Source organism: Dermacentor variabilis, chromosome 11, assembly GCF_050947875.1.
Source record: "Dermacentor variabilis isolate Ectoservices chromosome 11, ASM5094787v1, whole genome shotgun sequence".
In the NCBI taxonomy this organism is placed as follows: domain Eukaryota; kingdom Metazoa; phylum Arthropoda; class Arachnida; order Ixodida; family Ixodidae; genus Dermacentor; species Dermacentor variabilis.
In genome coordinates, this window is record NC_134578.1 from 21,465,295 (window position 1) to 21,479,559 (window position 14,265).

The window sequence follows — 14,265 nt, forward strand, 5'->3', positions numbered from 1 at the left end:
GCACTGAGATCAGAAGAAGGTCGCCTTTGTGTTAAGAGCAAAGCAGGTTCGTATTCAGGAAACTCATCCTACGAACTTTAACGACTGGTCGCAGCGCTGGGCAGTAGTATTATCGACGTCATATGGCAACACTGGTAAATGTTGCCGTAATTTTTTGGCATGACTGGCTAAACTGAATCATAGATGTTGCGACAGATTTTCTACGCCAGAGTCTTCTTAAAAGAAAAATGACTCTAGTTCTATTACTTGCATTGTATCTGTTTTGTTCAGAACAATACTCATAATTTCAGTATAATGTTGTCATTAATTTTTAAACAGCCGTGTTCTCTCATTCTACGAGCTCAGCCTTGTCTATGAAGGGTCTTTTTCTAACAAAATCAGCCTCATCGCTCCCTTTCAGAGTGGCACCGTGCCCACTGTGTACACGCGCGCAACCGTTCACATCAATATAATCTAAGCGATGGGCTTGAGGAAAAGTTTTGCTCTATATTTCAACGTATAGCTCAACATATTATAAATTTAAACGCGGACATGCGAATGCACTTACAGGGTAAATAATGTGTACACCGTTCCGATCCATGGTTCTTTCACGCATTTCTTCGTAAAATGGGGTCAAGCGCTGATGTGGTGTCCTAGCTGCCATGGTTGTTAGGTTAGTTTATGTTGTGTATGGTAAACTGCAAAATGTTTTCCGCACGATCGGAAGATGCTCAGGCCAGGGACCAAATTTCAAAGGGCGAGCTGTGGCTCGAAGGAGAAAACTGTCTGGAAGGCGCTAGCCTATATTTTAGGAACAATGCGAGACAGACAGAGAAGTTATGACGCAGAACGTGCCGTTTGTTAGGCGTGAGCAGGTCAATCTTTGCCGAGGTTCGATGAATGCAACTATCTTGGCGATTTATGGCCATAAAGCCGGCAAAATGACAGTAATGGTGGGCAGGAATGACATACAGCACGAGGGATTGCTGAGATGGCATATCAATCCATCGAAAGGCTAAGAAAGGAGGTGCTCTGAGCTATAGGATCCTAATGTATAACAAACTTGAGCCTTACATTGTTTTTTGAAACGGCTCACTCTGTGACATTCCATACTGATTCAGTGTATATATCCTTGTAAACAAGCTACAATTCATCAGCTGATGCGTGGCGCTAAATGTACGCCAGGTCTTCTAGTGCATAGTCACCATTTCGTAAACCTATAGAATTATGTTTGTAATGTTTCTAACAAAAGAGCGTGAAAAAAACAAAGTCGAAGCAGACTATAAGTAGCAATATCCAGCTTCGCGAATACAAGTAAGCTTCTACAGAATGATGTAACAACCCTCAAGAAAATATGAGATGAGTTTCACATGAAAGTCAGATGAGTTATGGCATCACAGCCATTAGACATCCTGATAAGCTTCTTTGGAATTTTCTGATGTATTCCTAATGTCATTCTGGCCAGCGAATGCCTCGGCCAGCGTCATCTGAGAATTTGTGCGGCTGCCTAATTGTGCACAGCTGTTGCAAGACAAACAGACCACAGATAGGTCTATATTGTAAGCTATAGCTTGGCATAGAAAGAAATTCTATTCTATAACGAATTTTCAATTTGAGCCGCTTCTGCTATCTGCAGCCAGCGAAAAGCACGGCTTTCGAATAATGCTTCTGAATAATGAACGCCATACAAATTCTGGCAAAGGACGCACGGTGTGCCGATGCAAAGCCGCGTTATACCACCATAGCGTGTAGGTGACAGACACTACAAAAGCGGCGGCACGTCAAATCATTACTCTGTGTTACAAGCACAGATATTTTTGTCTTGCAAAGGAAAGCGATACTACTAATGGGAAGAGCATCACACAGGTTTCATAAGCCTCCCGTTTAAAAAAAAAAAGAGTAATGAAGTACTAACCATTACAAAGGTCATGAAAAAACTTTCATGATGGTTTACAATCATGTAAAATCTAACGAGAAGAAAGGGGATTAATCGAGGGGCCGATTTTTATTAGTCATATATCATAAGAAGCCAGCAAACACTGACACCAATGACAACATAGGGGAAATTACTTGTGCTTAATAAATGAAACAAAGAAACAATAAATTAATGGAAATAAAAGTGGATGAAAAAACAACTCGCCGCAGCTGCGGAACGATCCCACAACCTTCGCATTTCACGTTCAATGCTCTACCAATTGAGCTGCCGCGGCACCGTTTCTCCGTCCACTTTCTTGGGTATTTGTGTTCACTAGTAGAACCCTGGGAGTGTTAGCCAGTGCCACCACTCGCAGGCCTTGCAGGCGGATGTGGAACATCCTTTATGCCGCTGGCGTCACGAGAGCGTGACCTTATTGGGTGAAGGCAACCCCCTATTTCCGCTATGTTGCCCTTGGTGTCAGTGTTTGTGGGCGTCTTATGATGCATGTAAAATCTAACAATTTAAGTTTTTTTTTTCGGATGCATCTTGCGGAAGAGAGAGAGAGATAAAATTGAAGGAAAGACAGGGAGGTTAGCCAGTGTAAATACCGGCTGGCTACCCTGTGCGGGGGAAGGGGTAAATGGAATAAAAAGAGAAAGAAGAGAAGAAAAAAAACGAGAAAAATTCACACAGTGACGCGATGTTACACGCAACCACAGTCAAAGGCGGTCACACAATTCACAGGCCCTTAAAAACTGCAGCAAAGCCCTTGAGGCCTTGAGTGCCGAAACCCGTCTGGACCAGTGTCCTAGAACTTTCTTGCTTCCGCTCGTGGCAACCCTGGTTTAAGACGGAGTTGCAAACTTGGATCCAACCTGTGGAGACGTGCGTTCGTGAATTCATTGGTGTTCCACAGAGTTTGCGTATGCTCGCGTGCGAGGGAGCGAAGACTTGTGGCTGCATCTGTTCTTGACAGCGGTATGGGTATAATTTGGGCACCATCGTGCGCTGACAGGGCAGCGTCATCCGCACTGTGATTTCTATAATTCCGCAGTGACCCGGTATCCACTGGTAGAAGATGTTGTGTCCCTTGTCGATTGCGTAATGGTGGAGTATATAGTCGGATGTCTGCGACTGATTGCACATTAGGTCCACATCGACACTGGAGAGCTGCCTTTGAATCACAGAAGATGGACTATGTATGTGGTTATTTGGGACCAATAAACTCGAGAGCAGCACGGATAGCTGCGAGTTCGGCTGCCGTCGATGATGTAACGTGATACATCTTGTATTTGATGGTGACAGATTGAGTGGGAAGTACCACTGCTCCAGCTGAACCTTTAGAGGAGACAGAACCTTCCGTGTAAACGTGGGTGTGTTCGTTGTGTTTGTCATGTAGGAATGAAAGCACAGTTTGTTTGAGGGCGAAAGAAGAGGGCAAAAGCCCACTGCCATAGCCTATGCCATCAGATTTATAGAAATAAAAAAACCACGCAACTATTACGGCACTGAAAAACTAAGCTTCTGTATTGCGCATCTTTTTTAAAACCAACACCCTTTCGTAGCTACCTTGAGTGAGATCAGTTTGTACCACGTTTTTAAAGGAACTTGCATTCATATTTATTATAATTACAAACATAAACCTTGTGTCACGTTGTGAGAAAATATCAGCTGTTTGTCTTTTTGCACTTTGTGTCATTTGGAAGAAGCGAAAATATACCTTTCGGTAATATTCTCCTGCGTTAACTTTGTCATCTCTTTTGTTTCAACAGTATACTTTCTGTGACCTAAATGTAATAAGTCTTATTTTCGTATATTTACGTACAAAAGCGTTACTGCATTTACCGTTTTGTTGCTGCGTTCTGCGTTCGCTCTCATCTTTCGCTGTTGTCGACGCTCGGTTACGAGATAAGAAGTCGACGCCGACGCACGTCGCAGGATCGAGCGCCTAAGAGTTGCGCTCTAAAACACGATCTCATTATGCGGCATGCCGCAACGGAAGGCTCCGGAATATTTCTACCATCGGGGGTTCCGAACCCTGCGTCCAATAAACAATAAGAGAGCATTTCCGCATTTCGTCCCCCTGGAAATGAGGTGGGTTCTGCCCGGAATCTAACGCTTGACCTCATGCTAATGTTAAATTTCTCATTAAATGCTAAAGGTCTCGTTTTTAGAGCGAAGCTCTTAATGCCCCGTTTCTGCGACGAGCGGTGATCTAACTGAGCCGGTGCGGTGACCTGAGCGCGAGTGCGGTGACCAATGTTGCCTGCCGAGCTTAGCAGGCCACCGAGCCGGGCGGGCGAACCAAGATTATACCCGAGGGGGCGTCACATGCTTGCTACAATTTCGTACTATCCTCTGCTCGTGTCAGCTCTCACTAGTGCTTGTTTGGTTACCTTGGTTTGGTCTCGTGCGCGTCCTGTTTTGATTATCATGGCCTGCGATTGTTTTGTAATCTGATTGTAAGTGCGACGAGAATTGTGTAGTACTTACTGGAAGCCAAGCGGCACCAGCGATTACACTGGAACCTTCGATGAGTGATGTATAGAAACCGACGAGTTTGACTCGCAGAGCAGATTTTCGACGATTGCCGACTCTGCTCCGTGTCTCCATCAAATGTTTTAGCTCCGTATATCACGAAATGGAAATGCGCATACAGCTGCACAGAACTTTCGCATTAGGGAGAATCGCAATCATAGGCGATTGTTTTTTCATGAAAAGGTTGGGATGAGTTGCTCAAAGGATATGTACGAGCTATTCACTCCAGACAGTATGAGCACAGAAAAAAAAGAATTATGCCCATTCAACCCACATGTTTGAGTCTGTGCGAAACGAATATCTATATGCAACAAGGCGTAATGTAATGTAATGTAATGCGTATTATTGCATCGGATTATGTGCAACGTGTATTCTCCCGCAATGTGTACCATTATGTGAATCACAGGTCACAATTTTTTCTTATGTTATGTTTCTTTGCGCTCTGCACCGCTCATAAGCCATGCAGAAATGCAAACTGCATTTCGTTCGGGTGCACATGGTGCTTTGAAGGTTGACCCTCACAATATTGTCACACGTTGACGGCGATGTTCGATTTTCGACGAGAGAAAAATGTTGAAGAGACGTGTGTGCAAATGAACGAAGTATCAAAAGCACATACTCGGTTTGGGAAAATTTAGAACAATGGACACTGACCTAATGGCTTATACTAAGAGCGCGATGTAAGGCTATAGGTCCAATACTTAAAGGAAATCACAGAAGCCGCAGTGATGAAATGCTTCACATCTAACTCACCTTCAAGCATGGTAGCAACTTAAGCAATGTGAGATAAAGGCACACAGGGTATTTAGAGGTTTCAGCTTCCTTTTATTGTTACGAAAGCTTGACAGGATTGGCGAAGAGAGCCGCGTACACAAATGTTTTCACTGTCAATAAAGGGTGTGTTGTAGTCTAAATGCATGTCTGGTTTTGAAATGTGGAATCGGTATGTGAAATCGGTACCGCGAGCCAGATAATCCAATTGTGGTATTGGGACATACAGCCCCATAATTCAATTAAAGTGTTAAAGCTTCTCTCACGATGCTCTGCGCTCTACCGGTGGTTGGTTGAGATTACCGGTGTCACGAAAGCGTTTGTGCTTAAGAACTTTTATAATACATTGAAACTTGTTTTAATTTAAGAGGTGACAAGTGATCTTCCGTACTTATACACAAATTTTTGTCTTGTCTCAGACACCCTCTATAGGTGCATGAGTACCCCTTTCAGATTGCAAACCACAGACGTGGACACATTTGACTCAAAACTCGCTTCTTCGAAGTCTCCTTTCATGCACCCACCTGTTACCGCGCGTACGTCATTCCTTTAAGTAAAGAATCTTCGGTGGAAAGGCCTTTGAATGTACTCGTCTGACAGGTGCATAAAACTCTTCTGGGTGGAACATAATAAATCTTTTTTTCTGGAAGGCGTTAAATATCCGGGCGTCTCCAATCTTAACTTAGTTCCTTTGTGTAGTTTGTTTGGTAATGAAGCTCAAATGACCGTTATCTTTGATGTATATTTAATGACAGCGCCTCTGCACAAGAACTTGTGCTTTGGCTACTGACCAGCCTGGCTTCCTTGCCAAGGCGTCTTGTGTGATGCCGGATTCATTTAGGGCCCGCAATATATTAGACAGCTTATTCTGGCTATACAATCGGTTTACTCTATTCATATTCCTATTGGAAACGCTCCCTTTGAGACTCATGGAGTACCCACTCCTACATCGTCATTTGAGGATTTTTATACAGTGCTTAAAATGTTGAAGCACATGCTCGCGATTTTCGACCAACGGCGACTAGAGGCACGTGGATAGGGTTATTGTGCAACAACATATCAGCAAACAGTCCACCCTAGTCCACCTGGTTCGATCTGGACTCGCTCTTACAAGTCGCTTTTCGTGGTTATAAGAGGCACGTGGATAGGGTTATTGTGCAACAATATATCAGCAAACAGCCCACCCTGGTCCACCCCATGGTTCGATCTGGACTCGCTCTTACAACTCGCTTTTCGTGGTTACAGCGAAACGTAAGTGAAAATAAACCGTCGCTTCGTCTCATCTAAAGCGGAGGCCAAAGTAGAGGCGTTGCCTATAGTCGTCATTGTTGAGATCAGTTTGTTTTGACGCTTTTAGGCATGTGACGACACCAACAGGTGCGATATTGCTTGGATGTTTGCTCTCCATATGGCCCCACGATATTTCATGTTGGCAGCATGGTGGCCGATTTGCACTCGCGATAACTGGATATTAACAATAGATCTGTACACCTTGCCTAAAATATTGACCTCGTGGGACGTTTGTGGTTTCTTGTTATTGTTTCCCTCAATGTCGCGTCCGTGTGGCTGCTAATCACCACGACGCGGCAGCACGAAACAGCCTGTCCCGACGCTTGAATATTCCTTCTATGCGGTCGCCAATGTTGCACGTTCGATGCATAACACCCCAACGTTCCGGTGAAGAGCATTGATTTCTGTGTTGTTTCTCACGAATACCGATCTGTCTAAACGCGACAGTGACTTAATAGTCAGAGCATCGTGCTCCTGGGCCCAAGGGCATGGGTCCATTTTAGGGCAGCGCCAGCCCCGCGTTCTTATGCAGGTGAATAGCAGAATATTCCGGCAGAACCCATCTTACCATGGCAATCGGTGTTAATGTGATTAGCATTCAAAGAATGAACAAGCATGCCATATTACTGAATACAGCTGTATTACAATGTGTAGAGGGGGGGGGCAGGCAGCGATCTACACTATGGATGCTAATCCCATTATTACAGCACGGGCCACAGTACCACCATAGACCATAGTATGTACACCTACGGAACACTGGTGCACGACACAAAAAAGCAGTAAAGTTGTTGGAAAAAGAATAGTATAGAATAGAATAGAAAATAGAATAGAATAGAAAAAGTATATAAAAGAACAGAAAAAGAATAGAATCAGTAACTGTTCATTCCAAATTTTGCATTCATTTTTCGAACCAGCGAATACAGTGCATATATATATTACTCTAGTGTAGTATTGTAGCTTCTAAGAAATAGTATAAGAATGACAACGAAATTCTTGGCGATGCTATTGGGAAACCCGAGGTTCTCGAAAGCCAAATTTAAGCACGAATGTAAGAACGCTCAAGACATCCACTTCCTTACGGCTCAAAGTTACTAGTCTAAAGCCCACAGTTCAATAAATCAGCAGTATCACCAAGTCGTATCATTGCTATGTATAAATGTTCGACACTTATAAAGCCTGTCGCCTCGATTTCTACGCCACCTTAAAATCTGGCACTGACAATCCCATGAATAAGGAACTGAGATAAAAATTCTTACTTTTTACGTGTCCAAAGCATGATATCACTAAAGTACCTGCCGTAATCTGTAAGTCCATAGGAACTTTCTTTATCTGCATTACTTAAACGTGCACCGAGTGAGTAGAAGGTACACAAAGATTAATGCATTTAGTCCGCCTCTAAATGCGACCGCAACGGCCGTGATTCGATCTGGAAATCTCGCGCATAGCACCGCTGCACCAAGGCTGCTAAGCAACCACAACGGTTGAAGCACTAGAAGATCAATACTAACATATTCAGAATTTCAGACATACTGATTTTACTTCCCTGGTGAGCATCAAATGAACCGCGCACGCTGGAGTTGTCGGGTCAATGCGAGAACTAATGTGACGCATTGGGTGACGTCAACTACATCATTTGGCATTTTCAGTACACGAGCAGGAACCGACTGCCTTATTCAGAATTATAGTCAGCGGCGTTCCGATTCCCTTTTACCACAGGGCACTTGCTTGAAGCGCCAAAGGAAGAAATATAGTCATTGGTTGCGCTTTTGTAGTACGATAGTGCACTCAGTTTCATCACCACCTCACCCTTTCACCAGCTTTGCTAAGAAGACATAGATAGCGCCACGTTTAAAAATCTCTAAACACAAGAATATATTCATTTCAGAGGCAAACCACCGTAACCACCGATATGGAGGTGGCACGACATTGCAAAAACTCGGTGCACGAAAGGTAGCTGCTTTTGCTTTTGTTTATGCAGAAGGAGAAAAAGCTGTTGATTCAAACGATTTATACTGTTACTGAAACAGCAGCAAATTTGAAAAATCAATATATCGAATGATAAATTAGCAACTGGCGGACTGCTTCGGAAACTACAAAGAAAGCTGCGTAAAACACGGCATTCCCACCCGCACACAATTTAATCGCGCTGGCTTTGTAGAATTTAGGTTCGGCATATCAGACTCCGTATGAACTATGGCGCGACTGCGTAAGCGCCTATTTCAGGCGCAAAATTAATAGTCATTTTCAGTCTTAACATCACGCGTTCACATTAAGTCGCCCATGCCCCTGTGTTATGCGCCCAAGGTGAAAGTAAGATAGATCAAAATGTAGGAAGTAGGCAAATTATATGTACTAAAATGATAAATTTTATGTTGTACATGCCAAGAACACGATCAGATTTTCAGTCGTGCCGTAGAGGGAGGTTCCGGAATATTTCGACCTCCTGGGCTTCCGTGAGCTGCACGCAGTGCAAGACAATTTTCACATTTCGTTCCCATCGAAATGAGGTAGCTGTGGCTGAGGATCTAACCCGTGATTCGCGGTTCACCAGCGAAGAATGACAATTGTCTCGTTTCTCTTTTTTTTTTGTCAGGAGAAAATTCGAATGAGTTACACGAAAAAACATGCGCAAGTTATTGGGTGTAGGTATTACGAGCACAGAAAAAAAATTATGCACAATAAACGCACAGGTTTGAATCGGTATGAAGCGAATAATTAAGTGCCACAAGGTTTAGCATAATGCCCAATTTGTTTTAATTTTCATCCTTTGCAACGTGTATTCTCCCGTAATGTGTATGTTTATGTGTCACAAATTTATGTTCATGCAAGGTTTGTTGATCTAATGCAAGACCGATACGGTCGTGCCGAAACGCAAACACCATTTCGTGCGGGTGCACACTGTCATGTGATCGTTCACGCTTACAAAGTTGACACGATGACGGCAATTTTCAATTCTTGACAAGAGAAGAATGGCGAGGAGATGTGTGTGCCGATCAACACACCCACAGGACATATTCGATCTTGGAAATTACCAAAGAATGAATACTACCAAACGGCTCATACCAAAGAGCGAAGGATATGTCCAATACTTCAAAGAAATAGCAGAGGCCGCAATTGTCTTCGGCTGTACTAATCACTATAATGAAGTCAGACAAAGCCACATTGGGTAATTAGAGGGTTCAACACTGTATATGTTGGTCGTAGTGAATAGTTGGCAAGTCAGGCAAGAATAGGCGCGTACATCAAAGTTTACACCGCGAATAAAGGCCTTGCTGCAGTCTAAATGATTTTGTTTCAAAATGGCAACAATGTCCTATGCAGTGGCCTAGGTTTTTCTTGACTTGACAAAAAGAATGTTATCGCAACTTTTGCGGTAAAGCGAGAACGTAACAATTTCTCCAGGCATACAGCACCAACATGCTGTTTGGGGAGCGGGCAATGGGGACTCGGCGAGCCCTTTATGTTGCATCACGGAAGTGACGTGCAAGAGTTTGTGGCCAAAATTACCAAACTGACAGAGTCAAGGGCGAACAATCAAATTTATTAAATAGTAATACAGCAATATACAGATAAAATCATCAAGCTTATTTCACAAGAAACACGTCAGAAATCTAAGAACACTGAGCAGAAAGCTTAACAGCACGAACCTCAACCCTCTTAAATTTTCGCGGACTAGAAAGGTCAGTTTTGGAGCAAGCACTCTGGTTCTAAATACAGTAGCTCATAGCGTCTACGTATTTGCGCTTTTTAAAAATGGCAGTAATTTAGATACTCTAGTCAGTGATGAAGTCGGACGTAAGAAACGTGGTTCAAAAGGGAATTCTCGCTTTAAAATCAGTGAAGACATGCGTGGTCGTCAATATTCAGAGTGCATGTTTGGGGTATCGTCAAGCGGATTTGGTACCAGCGCTCGTCATCGGGTGCAGGGTAAGGATTGAAGGGCTCCTGCTTCGAATGACGTTACCTTCGTAGAGTTGACCCTCTTTCATAAAAAATTCGCAGTGCTCAATTCACTTCACAACACTGTGTCCCTGTTCGGGCACCTTTCACAAATGTAGTACACACGTTCTGTGCCCCGTTCGCTTCCGCACCTTGGACAAGCACAGGAGGTCTTCTTCGTTTAGTTAGAGCCCTCGTAAAGGACCTTGTGGCAGTATTGGCAGATGAAAATGCCCTTAAGTGCGCCGCTCCCTTCGCTTGCTGCTGGAACTGTCCTAGGAAGAAAAAGCATGGCAAAAATGACAGATCACAATAATTTGGAAACAGCAGAAAAGGTACACAGAACTAATGTAAGGTGCTCAGCAAATGATGAGTGAAAACAGCGCTGAATAAATACGGACAGGGTAGGAACACAGGATGAGCGCTGATAGCGAACTACCGGAGTTTACAAAAGAAAGACTTCATGTATCTTCGCCACTAATCTAGTTTTACGATTTCGAGACCACTTTTAATGAGTTCAGGCATGCGCGGATATATTGCATATTTGCAACACCCTACGTTTTTTTTTTTAACGAAGCTTTCTTTGCGTCTTCCTTAGACTTCCCCACTGCTGCTGCTGTCGCGCACACCGCCTCGAGGCGTAGTTCAGAGCGTGTATATACATGACAAGCGCGAGTAATAGAGGAAAGGTGACGGGAAAAAGTCGTTTTCACCTCACCGCTGGATGGATGTTGTGAGCGTCCCCTTTGGAATTGGGCGGTGGGTTGCGCCACCAAGCTCTTGCTATTATATGGCCTAATGCATTGCCCAGGTTAAACAAGAAAAAGAAAACACTGAACTCCCACAACCAAATTTTCTGATCTCCCTATTGCGAATTTTGCTTTTGTACGGCTCCGTTCTTTTTTTTTTCGCTTCACTACTTTTCTTCCACCAATCCTCAAACCACCTCTTACAAATCCCTACTGCAGACACGTTTACTTTTCCACTGCTCTTGCTGAACCCAAGGGCTTCAAAGAGGCCAGTGGTGCCTAAATATACCGCTGGACAGAAGTCTTCACATTCTAATAAAACATGCTCTATAGCTTCCCTAGCTTTACCGCAGCAAGCACATGCTTCTTTCTTCTTATATCTCGCTTTATAGATGCGTATTCTAAGACCCATCCCGATCTCGCTTCGAAAACTAACGAGCTTCCCTTTGAGTTATCGTAAATCGTTTCTTTCCTTATTATGTTTTTTCTCCTAAGTAGTTACTCATGGCAGGTTTCTTTTCCATTGCCGGCACCCATGAGATCATTTCAGCCTCTCTGACTCTCCGCTTCACGTTCTTTGTTGCTGTGTTGCCCACCCTACAGGTCGCATATTTGCTGGTAAGCTTCCTAGTTCTTTTCCTCCACTGTGAATCAATGTTTTTCCTGTAGAGATACCTCAACACTCTCCCAGCCCATCTACTTTCTTCCATATTCCTCAGTCGTTCTTCATACTCAATTTTACGCGAGCTTCCCTCACTTCAAAACTAGTCCAGCCCATATCACCCTGCACAGCTTCATTTGTAGTCTTCTCGTGAGCGCCCAATGTGAGGCGTGCCACTGACCTTTGGTTCCATTCGAGTCCTGATTGTACCTCTTATGTAAAGCAAACAACCGCATTTCCAAATGTAAGTCCTGCAACCATTACACCTTTCCACACACCTCAGAGTACCTCGTACCTATTGTATCCCCATAGCACTCTCTGCTTCATTATGGCTGCTTTTATCTTCCCCTTCACTGTTATTGTTTTTTTCCTGAGTTTCCATATATCTATTGCCTTCGTTTATCTATATACCAAGGTATTTATATTCTGTTACCCGAAGTATTTCCTGGCCCTGTATTGCCACTGTCTGTTCACGGTTTTCATTGTATACCATAACACCTGATTTTCTAACACTAAATTTCAAACCTAATTTGCTGCCTTCCTGTCCACAGATATTAGCCAAACGTTGCAAATCACTTTGCTTGTTAGCTAGCAACACAATGTCGTCCGCATAAGACAAACCAGGAAGCTTCTGCTCTACTACTGTTCCCGCCTGTTTGTATGAGAGATTAAACCCTATATTACTTCGTTCAAGCGCCCGCTCCATCCTCACCATGTACATCATAAACAGCAATGGGAATAAAGGGCACCCCTGCCTCTGTCCCTTGTTGGTACTGAGAAGAGGTTTATTGGCGGCTCCTAAGGCAAAAGCGCGGCGACCGGGAACGGCGAGGCAGCCCGAAGCACTGTCCAAAAAAGGCGACAGTAATCAACAGCGCGAGCGGGGCCGAGCCGCGCGTTGGCGATGTGTCTGTGCCGCGAGGCGCGTCTTCTTCTTCACAGTACCAACTTTCTCTTCGCTCCTCACCCCTTGCCATTCAACGCAAACGGTATTTTCTAGGTAAATCTCTCTCAAAAGCGCGTCGAATGTGCAGAATGCCTTCTAGAGCTCCTTGACCGTCGCCACATTAGCCGCTTGACAACTGTAATTGTCCGTGACTCCCTTGGAAGCATTGCAGAAACTGTAGCGCTTCCCTTTCTACGAATATGCGAGGCCAGACGGGGCGCATATAGACCTGCACAAAGGATTAGAGGGAGGAGAAGAGGCAGTTCCCATATAAGAGATTGGGGGAGGTAACTTGAGAAAGCAAGGAAAGCCTACCATACGACAGCGGTTGCGGGGAAACAGGATAAGCTCAAGTTCAAGGTACGGTACAGTAAGTTGCTGCTATTCGTGAAAACTAAACGCCATGCAAAAATGTCAAGCGGCAACTTACGCAGGGCGGCAAGAGCAGAGCCGCATTAATTAAAGCGCACTGCAGGTTTCTGGAGATACTACGGAAGCGGTCGGCCGTCAAATCAACACTGCTGTGCCGGCCGCGTTAGCTTTACGGCTGTCGTATTGTTAGAGGGCGCGGATTTGATCCCAGTCGCGACAGCCGCATTTCGGCGAGGGCGAAATAGAAAAACCACGCGCACTTAGAATTTGGGACACGTTGAAGAACATCGCGGTGGGAAAATTAATCCGGTGTCCGCCACTTTGACTTGCCTCATAATCTGAGTGGTTTTGGCACGTACAGCCCAGCAATCCAGTTCCAGTTTAACACTTCTGCCACAATGCGGTGTGCGATGTGAGGAAATGACAACGCTCAACCCTCTCACAGGTTATAAAATACCACGCACAACAACCCCTCAAGCAAACACCTCTCCCTGTGTGTTTTGTCTACTAACGCAGAGAAACGGAGTGGTGCACGCAAGGTTAAGTTTAACATCAACTCACCAGTTTCGTGTTAGCCTAAAGGTTGAAGAAATTAAGCTTTAGCCGTCGACATCACCGCTAATTATCGTCAACCAAAGCATTAAGCACGGAAAGCTTCGCTTACATCCATTCCAACAGTGCGTGGAATCTGCTTAACTTTTTTCCATAAGTATATTGGTGTGTGCGCATAATACACGCTATTATTTGGCAGTCCGCGCTCGTCCTGTATTCCTCCCTTGTCCGTGTTGATTTAGCATTGGCCTCACCCGTGATATCATACCAACTACCTCGCATTAATGCACTTTCAAGCTCAGCTATTGAAGCGCCATATTTGAAATAGATGATTTCATGGAGTTCTTGCACCACCGTTGGGCGTCGGGCATACCGAGCTGATGCATTTTTTGCACCAAACGAGGGCGAGCCATACACTACCAATGCATACGACCCAGCGCTCATGGTTGGGGAAAAAATGGGCTGGCTGCGATGCTGTCCAAGTACCGCGTTTCAATGCCTGCAGCAGTGTTCATCCATGTGCGAGCCTTCTCAAATTAACAGAGAGGGA

At 44.4% G+C, this 14,265-nt stretch overlaps 1 protein-coding gene across 1 annotated transcript in view; it reads right to left on the minus strand.

The window, feature by feature from the left end:
• The window catches only part of LOC142564131 (uncharacterized), a 28,399-nt gene extending 27,662 nt beyond the window's left edge, over positions 1 to 737 (minus strand). Inside the window, exon 1 of the mRNA XM_075674989.1 lies at positions 548 to 737. Coding sequence (XP_075531104.1) covers positions 548 to 643 — 96 coding nt within the window. The 5' untranslated portion in view covers positions 644 to 737. The remainder of the gene's footprint in view (positions 1 to 547) is intronic.
• Positions 738 to 14,265: the final 13,528 nt, after the last annotated feature.